At 34.6% G+C, this 22,674-nt stretch overlaps 2 protein-coding genes across 2 annotated transcripts in view; both read right to left on the bottom strand.

Moving 5' to 3' along the window:
* Nucleotides 1-9,184: 9,184 nt before the first annotated feature.
* LOC107872044 lies at nt 9,185-15,535 on the bottom strand. The gene is made up of 4 exons (XM_047412661.1): nt 15,007-15,535; nt 13,957-14,072; nt 10,810-11,053; nt 9,185-10,708 (listed from the first exon to the last, which is right to left on the bottom strand). The coding sequence occupies exons 1-4, from the start codon at nt 15,319-15,321 to the stop codon at nt 9,386-9,388; spliced, it is 1,998 nt and encodes a 665-aa protein (XP_047268617.1). The 5' UTR covers nt 15,322-15,535; the 3' UTR covers nt 9,185-9,385.
* A 1,047-nt stretch (nt 15,536-16,582) lies between these two features.
* LOC107871101 (peroxisomal nicotinamide adenine dinucleotide carrier) overlaps nt 16,583-22,674 on the bottom strand; it is a 12,527-nt gene continuing 6,435 nt past the window's right edge. The window contains exons 4-11 of the mRNA XM_016717899.2: nt 21,953-22,083; nt 21,552-21,606; nt 19,435-19,536; nt 18,510-18,578; nt 18,328-18,435; nt 18,156-18,224; nt 17,564-17,618; nt 16,583-17,253 (exon numbers count right to left, since the gene is read on the bottom strand). Coding sequence (XP_016573385.1) covers nt 17,069-17,253; nt 17,564-17,618; nt 18,156-18,224; nt 18,328-18,435; nt 18,510-18,578; nt 19,435-19,536; nt 21,552-21,606; nt 21,953-22,083 — 774 coding nt within the window. The 3' untranslated portion in view covers nt 16,583-17,068. The remainder of the gene's footprint in view (nt 17,254-17,563; nt 17,619-18,155; nt 18,225-18,327; nt 18,436-18,509; nt 18,579-19,434; nt 19,537-21,551; nt 21,607-21,952; nt 22,084-22,674) is intronic.

The following is a 22,674-nucleotide window of genomic DNA, read 5'->3' as shown; positions in this document are numbered from 1 at the left end:
CATTGACTTTAAGCGATGACAGCAAAAGATGTTCTTCTACCTCACAACACTATGCCTTCAAAAGTTCACTAGTGAGGATACTCCTGAGGTGCCCGAGGGAACCTCGGACAAAGAACATTTCATGATTGTAGAAGTTTGGAAGCACTTGAACTTCCTTTGCAGGAATTATATATTGAGTGGTCTCCAAGACGACTTCTACAATGTTTACAGTGAAACTAAGACATCGAAGGAATTGCGGGGGGCACTAGAACGAAAATACAAGACAAAGGATGCGGGAATTAAGAAATTCTTTGTTGCAAGGTTCCTGGACTTTAAAATAATAGATAGCAAATCGGTTGTCTCTCAAGTGCAGGAATTGCAAGTAATCATCCACGATCTCCTAGCGGAAGGTATATCTTTGAAAAATAGCTTAGTTGAACAACTTGAAAAAGTTCTTAATACTCACATAAGTTGTTTTGTAGATTTGATTGTGAATGATGCTTTTCAAGTAGCTGTGATAATTGAGAAACTACCACCAACGTGGAAAGACTTCAAAAACTACTTGAAGTATAAATGCAAGGAGATGACTGTTGATGATCTTATTGTCCGACTGCGTATTGAAGAGGATAATAAAGCTACCGAGAGAAGGTCAAAAGAAAATTCTGCAATTAATGGAGCACATATTGTGGAAGATGACCATAACAATTCTAAGAAAAGGAAGAAAGTTGAACAAGGAAGCAATCAACCCAGGAAGAAATTCAAGAAAAAATACTTCAATTATGGTAAGATTGGCCACAAGTCCACGGATTGTCGTGCCCCAAAGAAAGGCAAGAAAAAGGATCAAGCAAATATGATTGAATCCAACAAAGAATGTGATGATCTGTGTGCTATGTTCTCAGAATGCAACTTGGTGGGGAATCCTCGCGAGTGGTGGATAGATTCTGGTGCCACCCGCCATGTATGTGCTAACAAAGAGTTATTTTCGTCATTCGCTCCGGCTCAAGTAGAAGAAATGATCTACATGGCTAGCTCCGCTATTGCTAAGGTAGAAGGAACAGGAAAAATATGCTTGAAAATGATTTCAGGAAAGGTCTTGACACTTAATAATGTCTTGTATGTTTCGGAGTTACATAGGAATTTAATTTCTGTTTTACTTCTAGACAAGTACGGATTTAAATGTGTAACCATTTCTGAAAAAATTGTAATTAGCAAAGGAGAAATGTATGTAAGAAAAGGTTATCTCACCGAGGGCCTTTATTAGATGAATGTAATGAATGTTGAAATAAATAAAAGTTCAAATTCTTCTTATTTGCTTGTCTTATGATTTATGGCATGAACGTTTAGGCCATGTTAATTACAAAACCTTACAAAAACTGATTAACTTAGAAGTTTTGCCAAATTTTGAGTGTAATAAATCAAAGTGTCAAACGTGTGTGGAATCAAAGTATGCAAAGCATCCTTATAAGTCCGTTGAAAGGAATTCAATCCTTTAGACTTAGTACACACTGACATTTGTGATATGAAGTTAACACCATCACGTGGTGGGAAAAAGTATTTCATAACTTTTATTGACGATTGCACTAGATAATATTATGTCTATTTGCTAAATAGTAAGGATGAAGCAATAGACACGTTTAGGCAATATAAAACTGAAGTTGAAAATCAGTTAGATAAAAAGATAAAAATGATAAGAAGTGATAGGGGCGAAAAATATGAATCTCCTTTCGCCGAAATATGTGTAGAGAATGAAATTGCTCATCAAACTACGGCCCCGTATTCACCTTAATCTAACGGAATTGCGGAAAGAAAAAATTGAACTTTGAAGAAAATGATGAATGTCTTGCTTATAAGTTTCGGTTTACCGCAAAACTTATGGGGGGAGGCTATTCTTACAACCAATCGTATACTCAACAGAGTTCCCCATAGTAAGACACAATCAATTCCTTATAAAACATGAAAATGAAGGAAACCCAACTTGAAATATTTCAATGTGTGGGGGTGTCTAGCAAAAGTCCAAATTCCTATGCCTAAAAAGGTTAAGATAGGACCAAAGACGGTGGACTGCGTGTTCATAGGATATGCTAAAAGTAGTAAAGCATATCAATTTTTGGTTCATAAATCTAACCATTCAGATATTAATGAAAATACGATAATTGAATCAAACAATGCTGAATTCTTTGAAAATATTTATCTGTATAAAACTAGACATGAACAGTTTAGTGGAGGGTTTAAACGACCTCGAGATGAACCAAGTGAGAATGTACATAATGAAGAACATCCAAGATATAGTACACGTCAAAGAACGTCTACTTCGTTTGGATCGGATTTTGTAATATTTCTCTTAGAAAATGAGCCTCAAACATTTAAAGAAGCGATGTCGTCTTCGGACTCATCTTTTTGGAAAGAGGCAGTCAATAGTGAGATTGATTCAATCTTAAGCAACCATACATGGATATTGGTTGATCTTCCTCCCGGAAATAAACCTTTAGGTTCTAAATGGATCTTCAAAAGAAAGATGAAAGCGGATGGTACTATTGACAAATACAAGGCAAGACTTGTAGTAAAAGGTTTCAAACAAAAAGAAGGCCCTGATTACTTCGATACATACTCACCAGTAACAAGGATAACATTGATTCGAACGTTAATTGCCTTAGCTGCGGTATATGGCCTTGAAATCCATCAAATGGATGTAAAAACCGCTTTCCTAAATGGAGAATTGGAGGAAGAATATACATGGAACAACCTGAGGGTTTTGTGGTTCCAGGAAAGGAAAATAAGGTGTGTAAACTTATTAAGTCATTGTATGGACTAAAGCAAGCACCTAAATAATGGCATGAGAAATTTGACCAAACCATGTTGGCAAATGGGTTTAAGATAAATGAATGTGATAAATGTGTTTATATTAAAGACACCCCAAATCATCAAGTCATTGTTTATTTATATGTGGATGATATGTTGATCATCAGTAGAGATATTTCAGACATAAATGCAATGAAACGAATGCTCGAAAGCAAGTTCGATATGAAAGACCTTGGAGTTGCAGATGTGATCTTAGGAATAAGAATCCATAGAACTCCACAAGGGTTGGCATTGTCACAGTCTCATTACATCAAAAAGGTACTGCACAAATTCAAGTTTATAGAATTTGGTATTGCCAAGACTCCATTGGATGTGAGCTTTGCACTTCGAAAGAATGAAGGCGAAAGTGACTCTCAATTGGAGTACGCAAGAGTATTGGGATGTTTAATGTATATAATGAATTGTACACGACCAGACATAGCATGCGCTATTAGTAAATTGTGTCGGTACACGAGTAATCCCAATAAAACTCATTGGATGGCAATGAAAAGAGTTTTGGGGTATCTTAAATACACTCAAGACTATGCCTTTCATTATAATAAATATTTTGCGGTACTTGAAGGATATAGTGATGTAAATTGGATCACCAGATCGAACGAAGAAAATCCACAAGTGGATATGTATTTACTATCGGTGGAGGAGCAGTCTCTTGGAAGTCATCCAAACAGACATGCATTGCTCGCTTTATAATGGAATCTAAATTTATTGCATTGGATAAAGCCTGTGAAGAAGCAAAATGACTCTGAAATTTCTTGGAAGATATTTCTTATTGGCCCAAGCCAGTGACACCAATATGTAAACACTGTGATAACCAAGCGGCAATAGGTAGGGCAGGGAGCATGATGTACAACAGTAAATCTCTTCACATACGCCGGAGACATAATACCGTTAGGGAACTTCTCTCTAGTGGAATTATCACTGTTGACTATGTAAAGTCAAAAGATAATGTGTCAGATCCACTTACAAAAGGCCTATCTAGAGAAGGACTGGAAAGGACATCCAAGAGAATGGGTTTAAGGCCTAGGACAAGTCAGCATGGCGGTAACTCTACCTAGAAGACAGGAGATCTCAAGAGCTAGATTCAAAGAGATCAAACAAAGTTGTGTCTGACAGGTTCAACATTGTCAATTACCTAACTCATTATCATGATGTAGATAATGTATCGTAAACTAGGATAAGACTTAAGGTGAAAAGTCTTTTAATGATTATCTAAATTTGTCAAATTCAATAGTTTAATCTATAGGATTGAACGTTTAAAAATCACCTATGTGAGGGCGAAGTAGAAGCCGCTTCAAGGAGAATGTTAGTAAAGGCCTATTCTCTAAGCTCTCATGAAATCGGGACATGTTCATGGCTGAAAAGAATAAAATCGTGAGAACCATAAATGGTAAAAGGCTGGTTGTGTGACATGTGTCGTCTAGGTGTACATTAAAGCTCGACGGTTTAAAGATATCAAACCTACCTATTGACCGAGTGCATCCGATGCATGTTCACTACGGAAAGTTCAAAGAGAAACCCACTTATCCAGATGCAATCAGTCTTTGCTTGATGATCACATACTTGTCGTAAAGTTTTTCGAAAAATAGCCATTCCCCATTCATGTGGGGGATTGTTGGGTTCTGTGTATGTGTTTTGAATGAAAAATGAAGGGAATTAAGTGAAAGAGAAAATTGAGTTTACACCAAAATGGAAAGTGTGCTCAAAATAGGAAAGCTTACTAAAATTCTTCCACATTGGTGGGAGAAAAAAGCTTTAAAGTGTTTATATTGTGAAACACATTTCCACATGCTAAGTGAGGCAAGCAATAAGAGATGCCTCGCACCGTCGTTGCTCGCTCGCTTGGCTCGGCTTCGGCTTCGGCTTAGGATTTGGATTTGATCGATCGATGAGATATATCTTTTTGGGCAAAGTTTATTTGACAAAATTAAAGAAATTCAGTCCGAAACAGTGTTTGATACTCCATTTATACATGCATGTAGTAACAGATGTAGTGAACTGATGCACTGTTTTCTGAACTGGTGCATTGTTTTGAAATGCCATGCAGCAACGAAGTGCTGTTTCGAAAAGGATGCAACCCTTCAACAAAATGACACACTGTTTCACGTGAAATGGTATGTCTGTTCTGAAAGACACAGTCTTTGGATGAACAAACATGAATTTTCAAAAAAGGCATACCTCTAAAGTGAATCATTGCCACTTTTCAGAAGAGACATGTTATGGCTATATAAACCTACTTTGATCCACAAGTTTGATATACGAAAATTTTTAGAATAAAAAACTCTTCTTCTCTTAAAAATATTGTGTGTGATTATTCAAATCGTTGAGTGTGTTCGTGGAATCCAATTATTTGAGGTACCGCTATAATTGGGTTGAAGGCCATTTTATCCTGGGAGGAAAATTCCATAACCTCGGGTACAGTGAGGAAAATTATTTCATAAGGACACTCCATGAACTCGGGGGACTTGGTATAAAATTTTTGTTTCATCTATTTTCTGATATCTAACACACTTCTTGGATAGATTAGTAATAATCTTGTGTTGAAGGTGTTAAAGAACTTCAAAACTGTTCTTGTTCATACATGAACTTGTTATGAAGTTGTTGTTGTATTAATACAGATTCTAGTACCCGTAGAAGGAAGATAACATAAATAACAAAAAAAATAACATAAACATACATTTTAAGTTATTATATTTACATAAATTTCTACTTTTATATAATAATTACAAAAATTTCAATTAATTATGTATCTTCAATATTGGATGTATCGGGAGCTAATTATGTAGCGACACACCCAAAATTGAAAAAAAAAATATCGAAAGCTAATTATGTATCTTTACAAAGAAAAAATCCGTTTTCGTTAGATGTATTATGTTTCTCGACAAACCCAAAATCGAAAAAATATATCGAGAGCTAATTATGTATTTTTACAAAGAAAAAAATGTATCTTCATTGGATGTATCGAGAGCTAATTATGCATCTTGATAGACCCAAAATCAGGATTTACTATAATTATGTAAAATATCAAAATTTTCTATCATTAAATTGTAAACTATCGAAATTTATGTTGTTTGCCCATAATAAAAATCTTCTCATTTTCCATTTCCATTTCCATGTCCAACGTAAAGGTCACTTTATCAAACATCATTCACACACAAAAAATTCAATAATGTGCCCTTCAATTATTGTTCACCTTTTAATATATTTCATATAACCAGTCCATTGAATTAGCTAAATAAACATCGAATATGAGTAAATATATTTTACATTTTCTTTTTGGCAATAAATTGTAAATTTTATTACCAGCACCTACAAGTTCAAACAAGCATTAGACCTCAAAAAAGAATATATTTTACTTTTATTGCAAAGTAAATACCCAAATTCATATAATTTATTTTATTTCTTTCCCTTATATGCAAACTTTTCTCCAATACAATAATACAATCGGTAAGGGTGTTTGAGTTAGTGTAGCAGGCGGTATCCCATATGTAAGATGAGGTCAAAAATCTATTTCCTCTACCAACACCTTCTCAGTTAAGCTTGTTATATTGAATTTGCCTGGTAAAATTTACATATTTTATGTGATTTGCAAACTATTCTAACCCATTAAAAAAAATTTGCAACTGTAAGTTTTTCTGGAGTTCCATAAAAGCACAATATTATTAATGAAAAACTCCATCCAAGACCTCAATCATTACACACCTGGAATAAAAGCCAACTTCAATATCTATAAATGCCAAATTGAGTTTTGTCATGTATGCTTAGCTTGCATTTGGGGGCTTGGGAGGGGGGGAGGGGTAAGGGGGCACCTCCAAGTGCATGACTGTATGTTGCTAATATTTTGTGTATTTCATTATTTTCTCTGAACTATACTAATTTTTTATCGTTGCACTGTCGCCCATAATTCTTTATTCTATCCCTACTGCTATTTTTTTTTTTTTTTTGTTTAATTATCTTTATATTTTTATTTTTAAGTGTTTTTCTTTCTTCAATAATTTCGTCATAGCATTTTACTCTTGCATTTCTTTCAAACTATATTGAAAAGTAAATTTTTTGAAAAAAACTGTATGTCTATCAAAAGCAACCTCTTTATGGTATGTACATAAGTATACCAACCTATTCAAATTCTACTTATAAAATTATATAAAATATGTTATTATTGTGATCAGGGTGGAGCTAGCACAAACTCTCTTTATTGAAAAATTACATTATTTATATATAACTAGAATTAATTTTTATGTATATATAGTAAATATTGAAGCTTTTTCCACTTATTTGTATGTTATTTATTCATATTTTAATTTTTTATTTTATTTTTTTAGTGAAAATCTTAGCTCCGACATTGATCGTGACCCATGGACTTGTGTGGTGGAAGAAGAGAGGGAGTTCATTAATGTAGGTCAAGCAACAAAATGGAATACCCAATCACTGATTAAGATACATTGTACGGACTCTCCTAAAAAATAAAATGGCATTTTATGACAACAATATATATCAGATATGACAATTCTAAATTTTGGTCAAAAAAAACAATATTGATGGAGACAGACAAATTAAAAACAAAAAAAGGCCCATTAATTATTACAAGTACCAATCATGAACCTTATCTTTTCTGGTATTTTCTTGGATTTGTCTGAAGTGTTGAATAATTCTTGTATTCCTATACTGTCATCTATGATATATTTTGAGGTGTATATTTTTTTTGTAACTTCAACTTTTTTAATTATTTCATAAATTATTTTCAACTTTTATCGAAATCGCACTACATTTTCTGATAATTTTTTTTTTCCTACCATTGGACATTTTTTAAGAGAAGATGAGATGACTAAGGACAAAATTGTTGTACTGTACTGCAATGGATTAACTAGTAAAATCCAATGGTCACTTGGCTGCAATTCTACTGTTGAAATAGTGACGTCAAACTGAGAAAGAAAGACATAAGAAGAATGAGAAATAATTCATTCGTTTCAATTTGTTTATCTAATTTTAACTTGATACAAATTTAAGAAAATAAATAAGTAGGATTTTGTTAAAATGGACTAAAATATAAAATAAGATAAAATAAATTGAAATAGGAGTAGTAACATTTTATGCTTTCCGTTAACCTTCGCAGGACCTTTTTGTTCCTTCTACAAAATCTTCTGCTTTTGTTAGATACCTGAAAATTGATGTTTTAAATAATGTAAAACTCTTGAAAAGCATATTGTTGAAGGCAAAAACGAAATAATTTCGGAAAGAAGTGTAACAAATTAGTACAACTTATGTCTTATTTAGTTTACTGTATTTATCAGGTCAAAATAATTACTAGGTGAGGTTTGTTGACCTTATAAAGTGGCCCGGAAGTTAGTAATTTTAGGAGTAAGTTAGGTGGAATAAAACGTTAAATTTAGGAGTTATATTTGTAGTAGGAGTCTATATATACAGAGTAAAGTTGATCTGTTTTCTCGTGTAATTTCAGTCGTCATATTTTCTATTCAAGAAAAAGCTTTTGACTATTTTATTTTTCTTCACTGTTCGGTAGAATGAATGAACAACAATAATAACGTATTCAGTGAAATCCACTGACAAGTCGGAGAGGGTAAAATTTTACCCAAATCTTACTTTTACCTAAAAAGTAGAGAAGATATTTTCGATAAATTTCTTACCCTTTTACGTGGTCTATGAGGTGTAAATTTATATTAATCAAGTAAGTAATAAATATTTGAATATCATATGATTAGAAAAAATAAAAGAACTAATTGAACTTACTTCATATAGTTACTTGGATTTCAGATAGTTTTCTTCATTTGTAAATTAATATGACTTGACCACTTAAATAATTAATAGAAGCAAATGGCTTTCTCAAATCTCTCGTAGTATAATGAATGAAAGCTCTGTTATAAAAAAGAAAAAATAACATAAGCACACACCTTTAACTTATTATATCTACACTTATTTTTATCGTAATTACAAAAATCACAACTAATAAAACTTATTTTTATCGTAATTACAAAAATCACAACTAATAAAACTAATTATATATCTTTACAGACCAAAATTAAAAAAAAATTATTTACAGCTAATTATCTAATGATGCATCTTTACAAAGAAAAAAATATATCTTCATTTAATATATTATGTATCTCAACAGACCCAAAGTCGAAAAAAACATTTCAGTTAGATGCATCAAAAGCTAATTATGTATCTCAACAAACCCAAAATAAAAAATTCCAGTATTTATGTAAAATGTAAAAATTTTTTGTAATAAAGCTTCAAACTATTAAAATTTATGTTGTTTGCGGCCCCCAACCCCCACCCCAAAAAACGCTAAAACCTTCAAAAAAATTGGCCCCCAGACAAAACTAACACCTTGGCGCCCATACGAATATTTATCCTGCAGTATTCAACAAATACAAGCATTCACACCCTCATTGACCCAACATACATCGGATGTGAGATACCCATAGGGATTACTTACATTTGGCAATACAACGCTACAGAGAAAATATTCACAGCTTTTTGCAGCACAACTTGAAAAATACTAAAAAGCAAACAAAGAACTCAATGTTTATCAATCCTTTCTTTCCTCCTCAAAATCCATAAAACCATCATCCACCGAAGATTCACCAGAACTACCTAGTTTCTCCATTGGAACAAACAACTCTTGTACATTAATTTGCTTCTTATCAAGCCATGCAACAGGCTTCTTTTCAGATAGTGAAACCAAACCCTTGATTGCAAAATCATTTGCTATGGTGGAATCGTAAAGTCCTCTGCTTCCAGTAACCAGCATATTTCGTGTCTCGTCACCACTACGAGAAAGCACAGGAGGCAGTAGATCAATCAGCTGTGGGCTGGGCTGGTTGGAGTTATTTATGAGCAACCGAAGCGTCTCCCTGGCACTTTTCTCAGCCACTGACTCTGTTGTTTCTGGAATCAAGGGGTTCACTAAATTTGGGTGCAGCTGTGGAATACTGCCAGAGATAGCAGGACCTGCACTGACAAAGTAACCTTGGCCAGAAGAGCAAACGTCAATAACTGGAATATGGACTATAGAATCGCCTACTAAAGGTGTGAAAGTAGGTATTTGCTGAGAAGATGCCAAAGAAAATGGCAACCTGATCAATGGCTCAGGCAGAAGAGGCGGGAAATCTAAAGGGGAGACATCGGCAACAAGAGATGGCTTTGGTGTCAAATGACTAGATGAACAAGCAGAAGGTGCTATTGAAGAAAGAAATGGTATTGACGAGTCTGTGGACAAAATAGGCAAATGTGGAGTTCCAACTGAGTACTGCAGAGTGGACACAGCAGGAGGACACCAACAATAGTAAGGAGAGAGAACTGTTGAATCCAGAGAATGAATAGTAGCTGCAGAGCCTCGGAAATGAGGGGCAGCAACAAGGGGCTCCAAAACATCTGAAGGACGAGTTTTTCCAATCTTGTCGTCTTCAAAAAAAGTTGAACTAGGTGCATCTGTGCTACTTGTGCCTGCAATCTGGCTATCTACACATGAAAGATAGCTATCACCATGGTGCCTTGGTCCATCTCTAGACACACATGCTGATGATGAGTTCCTGAGCATGCTATCTTTAAAAGCATTAGACATAGGACTAAGGCTACTCATCAGGCTGGTGTTTGATCCTAGGCTACTCACGTGCTCAGACCGCAGAGGTTTCTGAGATGCAACAGCTACCTCGGCATCAAGACCAAGTTCTGAAGAATCAACAGAGGCAGCTGTGGAGGGATCTCTCGACATCATGGAACTTGCTTGCGGATTAATGGCTGCTGAACCGTGGAGATAAGCTCGAAGATGAATGGCGAAACGGTCAATCCGTGATTCATCGATTCCAGTTAATTCAGCCAAGGAAGGTTTCATCTTAACCAAATCCCTCATCTAAGACAACCACAATCAGTAATGATATCAGCCATCTACATATGCAAGTATAATATAACAAATATTCAGCAGTTGATCAAAGTATACATAAGAGACTATACCTTTCTTCGCAACTCATCTCCAAGGAGCTTAGATTTCTCTGAACACCAGAAGTAGAAAGTTTCACCATCAGGGATACTTATAAGAAAAGAGCGTCCAGACGCGTCTGCCGCAATATCTTTAATCTCTACAGCAGAACAATCAGATTCCCTGCAAAATGTTGCAACTCTCTCTGTGCTGCCATCATCCCCAATGAATGAGATACGCAAGTCCGATGTTGGCAGAATTGCAAAGTTTAAGTTTCCCCTGTTACAACAACACAAGAAAAAGAGTAATGTTTAGAGCAGTCAGATTGTCAATAAATTACATACTAAATCGAATGTAACCAAATATAGCACATGCTTATCACTTCCGCATCCTACATCTAACACCTTGGCTAAGGAAATGGCATTATGAGTTCCCAAAAAACATTTCTACAAAATGACAAAAATTAAGGCAGCAAAACAAGCCCCCGAGTCTCATTTTTTTTTTGTTGTTGTTGTATTTTCTTCTTTCACAAGAGCATCCTCACAGGACAAGCTAGCCTATGAAAACAAGGACAATAACCTGTTCAAATGAACAGTTTTACCAACATAAATAATTACTGTAATATGCAAGAATCACCGCGTTAACTGGAAGTTCACTTAAAACACATATGAGATATATATTTATTATAGAGAGTAAATTACGGGAACCCACCAAAAAATGATTTTGGTTTGGTGAGGAGGAGCGGGAGAGCCAGTCATTCCTCCATTCACATACATCATTGAGCTTAAAAGAGGCACAAAAGCCAATTGGAATCTAGTACTAGAAATCTCTTTGCTTACGGGATGTTCTTAAAGAATACAAGGAAAATTTTCGATAAGAGAATAAAAGGAACAAATTTAAACACAAGTATAGCAATGTAAGGGCAATTACTGAGCTATGAACAGGAAATGGCAGGACAGCATGAAAGATATAAATGGCAGGACAGCATGAAAGATATAAATGGCAAACTGTCAAGTATTGGAACTTCTAGGATGGTTCAGACAAGAGCAATCAAACCACATTTATTTAATAAATAACAAAGCACCAAGAAGTTACCCATTAGACTTCTAGATAATTTAGATAAGAAGTAATCAAATCATGTAATATAGGAGCATGAAACTACCTTGACTTCTCCTTAATTCAGAGATCATTTAGTTAACGCCCAATTTTACCTACAAGTCAAAAGATATTTTCATGTGGAAGCATGAACATTTGTCACCATGAATAAACGATACAACATCTGGCAACTTCTAGCCACGATCAACTAAGGTTATGTACAGGTTAAACTGGATTGAGCTACATAGTATCGAACAAGTAGAGAAAAAGATTGCAACTTCTTTGGTGAAATAATCAAAAGAGAAAAATAAGAGAATAATAGAACACTGTAATAATGCCCATACACTGCAATAAGATGAAGTGTTAGAAAACATCACACTCACAGATTGATCAGTGCAAAGACACTTCTGCCAGTCTGATGGGACTTATTGCCCTAAATACCAAATTAAAAACCTATTCCCTCATCTCCAGTTCAGGGAAAACTGACAAAAGTATCATATGTAGCAAGATTATGAAGGAAGAAATGCAGCAATGATACTATAAAGCAAGGTGTTAGAGAACAACACACACACTAATTCATCAAGGGGAACACACTTCTACTAGTCTAAAAGGAATTAATATTAAGGACTACCAAATTAACAACTTATTTTCTCATCTCCATTCAGACAAAACTGACAAAAGCACATAATGTACGAACCTTTACGGTGCCTCCACATGTCAATATGCACCTCCTAGCAATAAACATCTCATATCAAGAAACAGGATTTATGATAGTATCCAGCAAGCAGTACTGATCATGAGATAGTATGATGCATCTGCAATTCACGTACTATATACTCAAAATTTGAACCCTAAACAAGTTTAGGGATCAAGAAGCAAGAAACTCTCCCGAGTACAACCTAATGTGAGCATATTGCATCTAGTAACAAATAATTTCACTGGATTCCAAGTACTATGCATTCACCAGTAGAAAATAAGCTAGCAGTCACAAGCAACAATGAAAAGAAGGGGTGTATACAACTAGCGCATTAAGACTCAAGATGGACACTAGAAAGAACACCTCCCTTTTCCAGCAAGAAATAAATAGGTACATATATGGGACACTAACTACATACGACACTTCTCGTTCACTGTCGAAATGAGGTGCTGTTTCAGTCTGAACCAGTATAATTACAATTGAAAGATTAGATGTATAAATCCTACCCATATAGGAAGGGCATTTCGATAACTAGAAACAGAAGTTCTCATCCCGTTACTGAAATGTAATAGCACTAGATGTGAATCACCCAGGATGTAGTTTATTAGATAATGTCTAAGAATCCTAGATCATTCATACTATATTCCTCTGTGCACCATGAAACTAACAAAAGGCAAGTGAATTAACTTTTGTTCAGCAAGCATTTTGCGCTAGTGCTTACAGTACAATAATTGCAAAATTTTGTTTTCTTCCTTATCCTGACCAGATGGGTTTGCTAGTATACCACTGAGCTATGATTATCACTAAGATCTTGATGCTTGATATATATGCAAATCTTAGCTTTGAGTAATATATCAATCTTAGTTTTCCAGAGACAAGATTATGAAAACAATAATCGAAAAAAAACACAAGCTGCAAATGAATGCATCAAATTTCCTAAAATGAGGAGAGACTAGTGAATATGAAGAACACAAGTCAAGTCGACCAGTCAATCAGGAAGGAGCTGATTTAACATAAAGCAGCTACTCACTAGAATGTCCAAAGAACTACTCCCTCTGTCCCAATTTATGTGGAGAATTTCAAAATTCAAACTTCTAAACTCAGACCGTGAATTCGGGAAATAAAAGTAAATTTTTGAAATAAAATTTATATATTTGAAAACTACATAAAAAGTACAACAAACCCCAATATTAGCAAACTTCAAATATTTAAAAGGTATATAAAGAAATCCCAATCAAAGAAAAACTTGGTTGAACTCTCGAAATTCCAAGTGTGCCACATAAATTGAAACAGTGGGAGTACAAATCACAATCAAATATGCTGGAGCCACGCACCACCCACATAGAAACCCCATATAATGCATAGGAAAGGTAAAGTTCACTGCAACTACCTTGTAGCAGTCGGGCACAAGAGAGTCCCTTGCTTCCTGATCTTCCCAACACGCATTGAAACGAGTGGAATGCACAAACACCTGGCGAGCATTCCAACTTCTGATGGATCAAAGTTCTGTCAAAAGAGAATCAAATTTAGTACACAACTTCATATACCGTTTTAACTTCAATTACTCCCTTCACTATTATTTGTGACGTTTCGCTTCAGGATCTTCAATTTGACTAATCTATGGAGCTAATTCAAATTAGATTAATTCAACAACCCAAATACAACTTCTAGATATTCAAAAGCTATACGAAAAATACTGCAAGTTGCAATTCTTCAGATATTAAATGATGAAAAAGTACATGTTAAAGTGTTAAGTCAAAATTCATTCAGATTTACTTTCGAGGAGCGGAAAATGACAAGTAGAAGTGAATGGAGAGATTATAAATCCACCGAACATCAAAACCAAACTAAAACGATGACCTAAATCAAATTCGTTTTAGATTTATCAAAACTTAATTGATAGAATTTAGCAAACGTAACTCTCCTAATATTAATATGATGAAAAAATACATCTTAAAAGTGTTAGGCCAAAATTCATACAGATTTAACTCTCGAGGAGCGAAACAACAACAACATACCAAGTCTGGGGAGAGAAGCGAAACAAGTAAAAGTGAATAGAGAGAGCACAAATTACGCATCCTACGAACATCAAATTCACCAAAACTAACACAATAACCTAAATCGAATTCTTTATAAAATCAATTCAACTTAATTGATAGAATCTTGCAACATTTATCTGACTAATCATCCGAGCTAAATTGAATAGATCAATTCAAAAATTTTAATTTATATTTTAGATATTCAAAAATTATAGAAAAATAAATCTTAAGGAATTAGGTCAAAATATAAATTTAACTTTCACCAAACGAAACATGACAAGTAAAAGTGAACGGAGATGGTATAAATTACGCATCCAACGAACATCAAAATCATCAAAACCAACACAATGACCTACTTCAAATTCGTAACAAAACTAATCAACACAAATTCACAAACATACTTGACTAAGATGAGCAAGCAATCGATCTTCAGCAGCACCAGCGGATACATTAAGCTTCAATAAAGGCTTTAACCTTTCATCCACTCTACAAGCTCCCATAACCTGCAAATCTAAAGCCAATAGCCACTGAAGAACATTCGTATCACCCGATCCAAACATACAAACGTCTTCGTACAACGCATCTCCCGATGACTCATCGGACGATGATGACGACGACAACGACGACGACGTTTCATCAAATTCTAACTCCTTTTCATCATCATCAATCACGAAATTGTTATTGTTCGTAAATTTTTGTTCTTGTGAATGCACCATTTTATAAAGAACTTGAATGAACTTAGGTTAAATCTGTTTGAGAAACTATTAGCAAATTAATGTGCGAACAATTTTTTTCAACGATGTAGCAAGGAAAAAGAAGGGATGATAAGTTTTGTTGTTTATAAATAGGATGGATGGAGGCCTTACGGATTTGAATGTGGTAATTAAATGTGATTTTGGGGATGGATTTGGAGTCCGGGCAATCATAGCATTTGCTTATGTCAAGATGATTTTTAATAGGCCCAGGTTTGTTTATTGTGGGACCCAGTAGGGCCTAGGGCGGTGCGCCACGTCAGCCACACGGGATATCATAATCAGATCTTGATTACTTGATACTAGAGAAGTATACATCATATTAATATATATATATATATATATTTATCTAATATAATTAGGGGTAAAGTAGTAATATTTTGATTAGGTTATTGCTTTACTCAATAATTCAATAAAAAAATTGAAATCGAACTAAAAATTCAATTAAAAAAAATTATAAAATCATTTCAAAACCGTTAATTTAATAAATCAATAATAATAAATTAATATCGTTTTTATCGATTCGATTTTTGCACAATTTTAGATCGAAACTTGATATTTTTCATCTAAAATACTTATCGTGTATGAAGAAAATATTATAGGAGGTGTGTTAATTATTTTTATTTATGTTAAGATGAAAACTCTCGATAAATATATATTTTATTTATGTATTATAATTAAGGTAGCTATAATTTCACAATTACTATTGAAAGTAAAATGAAAAAAATTAATTTTATTTTGAATTTTTATATAACAAATATTTTGACACAAATAATTATAATAAAAATAATAATTAGTATTTAAGACTCGGAAGCATAAAATACAATAAACAATTCAGCAAGAGGATTTTTAGTTTGCTTTCTTGATGACTTATCTCCAAATTGGATTGGAAATGGAGACCACTTGCCATTCGAGCAATCCCTCTTATTTTGCATACTTCTAATTCGTTTACTACTATTTTTTTTGTCCATCCATTTACCAATCTTCACCTACATAATGTTTTTAGCTAAGACGTTCTTGCTAATTTTAGTTTGCCATTCTGTTTTTGATTGATTTCATTAGGAACTGCATGAATTTTAGCAGCATAAAATATTTACCAGTCAGTCGATGATAAATTAGGAAAATGTAGCTGTCTTACATTATTTTTATAGTATGATTGTTGATAAATATAATCGTTATAGTTCAGTAACTTGTATCATTATACAGTACAATACATCCAAATCAAACAATAAAAAAGTTACTAAACGATAAAAAATTAGACTAACAATATTACACATTCTACAAAGTAAATTGATAATAAAGAAGCTCAATCCTCCCATTGTCCAAACAACTTCGAAATAGTAATAAGAATACAACAATAGTTCACCTTTTGTCCCAAGGAAGAGATGGTCAGGACCAAAGAATGGATTTATGATCAAGAATTGAGATATTACCCATTATTTATATGGAGACACAACAAACAAATAATGAAGCAATGAGTAATATCCTTCAATTGGAGTTGTGTCCAAAGTTACTACCCAGTATTTGTACTAGTGAAGGTTGCAGATATCCAGTTGAATAATCGAGGTGTCTGCAAGCTGGTTTGGACACCACACCGCTGCTATCAAAAGAAATTTATACCTAGTGATCCATCCTAGTTGTGGGTGCACTTTTGATTGAACTGCACCTTGCTTAGACTTAAATGGAGGAGATCCAACTTCTAATGGGGCTTTCATCTGACAGAAGTAGCAGCAGTCGTCCCTGTAAATAACCATCTAGCACCCCTGACAAGTTCCTCCTTGATCATGAAAAGAATAGCAGCAGCAAGAACACTTTGTACGATTTTCGTGCCCATCCCATTGTAAAATCCATGAAAGCCTTCATAGCGTATAATCTTCATCATAGCATCAAGTGTACCTAAATTTCATAGAGCAACTTTTACTAGCATTTTTTGCCCGAAGAAAGACCCCAAAAGTTGACATAAGAAACGTAATATGTCTCAGCAAGAGTATAAGTTGAGAAAACCTAAGAAAAATCAATCCATATTCTCAAGCTATTGTTTCATTTTTGTTATGAACGTAACTTTAACATACTGCAACAAATAGAATTATTGCATTTAGAAGTCTCATCTCACCAATGTCTAACATGTAGAAACTCTAATATAAAAATATGCTAACCTTTAAAATCATGCTTAGTATGGAAACGGAGTAACTCAAAGTCCACTGACCTTTATATTGATGTCTCTTATCCGCACCAACTTTCTGCTTTGCCTGGAGTCTTGACTGCAAGATAGAAAAACACTACTATGAAGAAAAACTCAACTGTTGGATTGTGGCCCAAACTCTGCATGACCAGAACTTAATTGGACCCGATTGCAGGCCACATGTGTTTCATTTCAACTGTTCCAATCAGCAGTTGCAAAAAAGTTAAAACTGGGAATGTGGTACTAATATGTTGTATGGTGTTCTGTTTAAGTCAATAAAGCTAAAAACAATAATGAAACCATTTAAAATTATGCTGGCTGAAATTACTGCTGGGACCAAATGAAACTGACATCGAAAAGGACGCGCTGAACAAAATTTGAAGGTAAAAGAAATAATTATCCACACACCAATAGGCTTGTAATTCAACAGTAGGTTGTCTAATTTAACCAAAAGGTGAAATGGAGCGCAGGAAATCAGCAGATGAACATAAATATATGAGTCTAACATTTGGGGGGGCTGATGCACAAACTATTTGCCACATCAGTCCAAAAGATGAGGAATTTTGATGGAAAGGGAAATGGAAAACGAAATTTCCCATACAGAACACTCATATACCTTGACAACCAGAAGAGGATACGTTACAACTGTAGCTCCAAGTTTTGCCATAGCTCCAAGTAGAAATATCTAGCAAAAGTATAAAACCCATGAACTCCAACAGTGACATGTCAAAAGCTAAAAATTCTAAAATGATAATCTAAAGGAACAAGAGAAAGGGACAAAGGTCTACCTCCAAAGCAGTGACATCATTGGCACCTTTGTTGCTAGAGGCACGTCGTTTTCTCATCTTCTTCAGCAAGGTTTCATATAGCATAAATTGTATGGCAGGATTGCTTACCTGTATTTATAAATGAGAAGGATCAGGAATCATTATTTAGTATGTACTACTTACTAGAGTAAGTTCTCACATACCATGAATAATGTTGGGAAAATACCATTCCAGAAACCCGAAATTCCAGCTTCACCATAGACTTCTTGAATCTGAAAGATACAAGTGTAACCTATTAGAAATTTACAGGTAGAGGCTGTGTAATTTATATCATGACTATGAAACATGGACAAAAAAGTTAATTACTTATCAAGAGAAAAAATAAACTTGGGGAAAAAGTTTCTGCTTCTGGTCCACATTTTAGACCAGTGGTAAGAGCACAGCGTGTGATGTATGTGTAAGGCACATTTCATGGGTTTGAATCCTGACATAGACAAAAACCTGTCATTTAAGTGAAGAGTGTTTGGGGTGGGCACATCATTCACTGCTTGAAATCGTGCACCATTAGCGCTCAAGGATTTCTCAATTGTAAGAAGTTCACATTATCCACTGCCTCAAATCATGCACCATAAGTTCTCGAGGATTCTCAATTGTAAGAGGAAAAGTGTATGCTTCTGTTTGATCAGCATAGCCTTTATGTTGTATGCTTTATCAGGGAGGACCTAGGTGAGTATCATAACAAGTTATCACAGACATCCGACAGCCAAAGAGACATTTTCTGTTTCTGATTTTACAAGAACTAAAAAAATTGTGAATCTTTCAGAAATCATCATTTTCCGCAACGATACTATGCTCCAATTATTTAGTTACAAAAAAAATCCAGCGTCAAAGTGTCAATTGATCCGTATTTCCAGTAAAAACATTGAAGAAATTAACAAGAAGTGAAAAAATCTTTAAAAAGAGATTCATGCATCAGCTTTCATCTAGAGAACAGATACTGATAAGTAAAACACTCAGGGTTACTCCAACTAGATTTACTATGCAAATCTAACGGTCCTAGATCCAAGGTAAACTAAGTTTGAATGCATCATACATCACATCTTTTAATAGAAAAAATTCAGTACATACAGTGTGGCTTGTCCCGTAGGGAGGAGGTTCAACCACGACAGAGATTTCATCCTGTGATGCTACAGATTCTGTGTGGTCATCTTTATCCTTTTTTGTATGAGTCTGCACAATAGTTGTGAGAAATAAACGTAAGAAAATCAAGTATGCGACCTTATATTAGGGAGAAACTTTTCATGAAGAGAATCAGTATGTCGCTAATTAGTATTACTTTTGAAGCGAAGCATTTTAACATAAAACCAAGGCAATGAGTATTACATTTAGTGAAGCATTTTGACATCAATGTAAAAGTTTTAAACAAAATACTACACCATCCATAACACAGAGGCTCCTTCAAGTTATGATCAACATACGACAGCTTCCTAACGGACATTGTATTATCTTTGGAAGCAGCAAACTCACAGGGAAATGTCAGTAACTGAATCCGAAGCAGCACTCTACTTCCGCTCACAATATTAAACAACATAGTCAATCATGAACCAATGTCATCCATTACAATGACAGATATCCAACCTCAACAATTTGTATAACAGATATGACAACGTACTATAATTGCAACACCAACTTTTTTTTTTTGATAACCGTGGTGACCGGGCCAGCTTGCGCGCACCTCGAATAATTCCACAGATAGCTGACACCTCCCACCAGCATCAAGTACCAGGTAACTCTATCCACCAAGGCTAGAACAGATGGGAAGAAATCACTTAGTGATTGTCTTTGTTGGGAATTGAACCTGAGATCTCATGGTACTCAACCCAACATCATTGAACCACTAGGCCACACCCTTGGGTGCTATTGCAACACCAACTATTATCTACTCCAACAGGGAAGGAGCAAGGGAATTTCTCCAGTTTGGTCAAAGCATACAATTTGAAGAGCAAGGTTGCCATGGTAATGAACACGAGCTAGGTGACTAACCATACAAATCTTGTAATTCTACGTTTAATAGACAAATGACTTACATCATTAAGGTTGAAACTGCAGCTTCCTAACAAGTAACAACAACACAACAATAATGTCAGTCTCAAACTGATTTGAGTTACCTATAAATCCTCTACATCATTCTGCTCTATCTAGGCCAATACTCGATTTGTCTGTATTTATTTTGCATATGATTCTTCTAATTCTCAAAGAGTCCATCTGATGTTTGTTTCCCTAAACAAAGACATATATCCACATAGCTTACAGGACTTTGGTTTGCTTACATTCATAACCAGTGTTGTACTTGCAATAGTTCCACTTTTTAAGATGGAAATTTAACCTCAATTTCACATACCTATTTGATATGACATGAAGAAACCTCATATGCTGCAGAATCAACCATGGCGCGTTGGTCTCCTCAAAAGAGAAGAATCTTTATGTAGCAACTAATGAGGGATTTTTTATGTGACTCCTGCAAGTTTAGCACATTCTCCACTCTTTTTCAATCCATGATTACCAGCCAGGATACTGTAAAGATTGCTAATTCATCACACCCTTTAATCGTTCATTGACATTTATTCAACGTTAAATTAATGAGTCCTAGCAGAAGTCCATCGCAAAGATCGGCATACTCTGCCATATTCCTGCTGAAAACCAAACTTCTAATTAATCTTCTGAATATTCATTTCATAGATAGTAAGCAACAATATTGTCATTCTTGACCTATAAATGGCACCAGATCTAGCAATCCTCTATCTTCTGGTGATTTCAGTTAATTATCTTTAAGTGAATCCCCTTCTTCTGCTCACAAAAACAATATCTTTGTACTTCTTCTTCCCCTGCTTCAATATGTCGCTCAACATAATCCCGTCAAAAAGAAGTTTTAAATAGAGCTCATTTATATAACCCTACTAGCATTCACCTTAAGCAGTTAAAGACTTCTAGTCAATCAAGACGAAATATATAGCACTATATCCGTCTGCACTTCCAAAAATTCCCCGCGGGATGTTGAAACTGGTAGGAATAAATCTTTTAAAAAGGTATTACTCCACAACATTAAGGACAAAGAATCAAAGACCAAACCACATCAATAAACTTGTCAGCTGTCGCTAAGCTAAACTCACCAAAACATTAAATAAATAGACCAATTTCATACTCTTTCTCATAGGAGGAGTAAAGGAGAACCCCAGAGTATTTACCTGCATCCGTGTAACAACTACCCATATGGGATTGGTCAGCAGCACGTTAACACACCTGTAACAAAGAAAAAGTCAAAAGGCTCATGATTAACGACAAAAAGTAGAATATATAAAAAAGCATTTTAACCAGATAAATCTATTAGTCTGTACGTTACATGTTTTGGCTAGATAAAATAAGACTATCAATATTATGCATAGAAGAATGCCAACTGAATTTCTGAATTAAAGAGCGTAATGTAATAAAGACAGGAATCCAAGTTTTTTTTATAAGGATAATTTGACAAGTATTCAAGTTTTATTGTGGCAGAATGTCGTTGATACTTGCATTGTCAATGCAACAAATTTACCAGGCTACCAAAAGGAGACATGAAAAACTAATGTTCAACAGAAAAGAAAATTACCCAGATAAAGCAGCCACCAGAAGTGATGAGAACATTCCAACTGATCCATCACCAATTCCATTCTTCTTACGTGCAAGTGCATTAGTTTCTGCTCTATTCCTCAATATTTGATAGAAATAATAATAAACACCCTGTATCAAGAAAAGTCCAAATACGTAAGAGATCAGAATTTTCACTATGAGATACCAAAGAAAAGGCATTACAAAAAAATAATACATTCACAGAAGATGAATGTTAGCGACGTACTCATGAGACACCAAAGAAAAGGCATTTAAAGAAAAGAATACATTCACAGAGGATGAAAATTAGCAAAGTACTCCAGTATGAGGGAGATTGAGGTTGTCAATTGATTAATTCATATTTCATCTAAACATTTGTGAAAGAAATATAACAAGACCATTAAAGCAAACATACTCACTTATGCAATGGTGCCCATGGACCAACACATATGGGTTCCCCATATTAATACAAATGAAATCTTGATGGATAGACCAGATGCTGCATCAATAGGCTGTGAATGAACAGAACATCGGGATTGGAAGGGTTCAACTTATACAATCATCAATTATATTCGAAGACTTAATTGAGTTTTGAGCCACCCAAAATGGCAAAAAAGTTAACACCTAGCGACCCGCACAGAATAATTTGGGGTAGACTTTGTTCCAAGCTTCCCTGAACTATTAGCCAACGAAATCTAACCCAAAACATAGTGCATTATCATC

The sequence above is a fragment of the Capsicum annuum genome, chromosome 5 (assembly GCF_002878395.1).
Source record: "Capsicum annuum cultivar UCD-10X-F1 chromosome 5, UCD10Xv1.1, whole genome shotgun sequence".
In the NCBI taxonomy this organism is placed as follows: domain Eukaryota; kingdom Viridiplantae; phylum Streptophyta; class Magnoliopsida; order Solanales; family Solanaceae; genus Capsicum; species Capsicum annuum.
The sequence above is the reverse complement of the archived record's forward strand: the minus strand, read 5'-3'. Positions and strand labels throughout refer to the sequence as shown.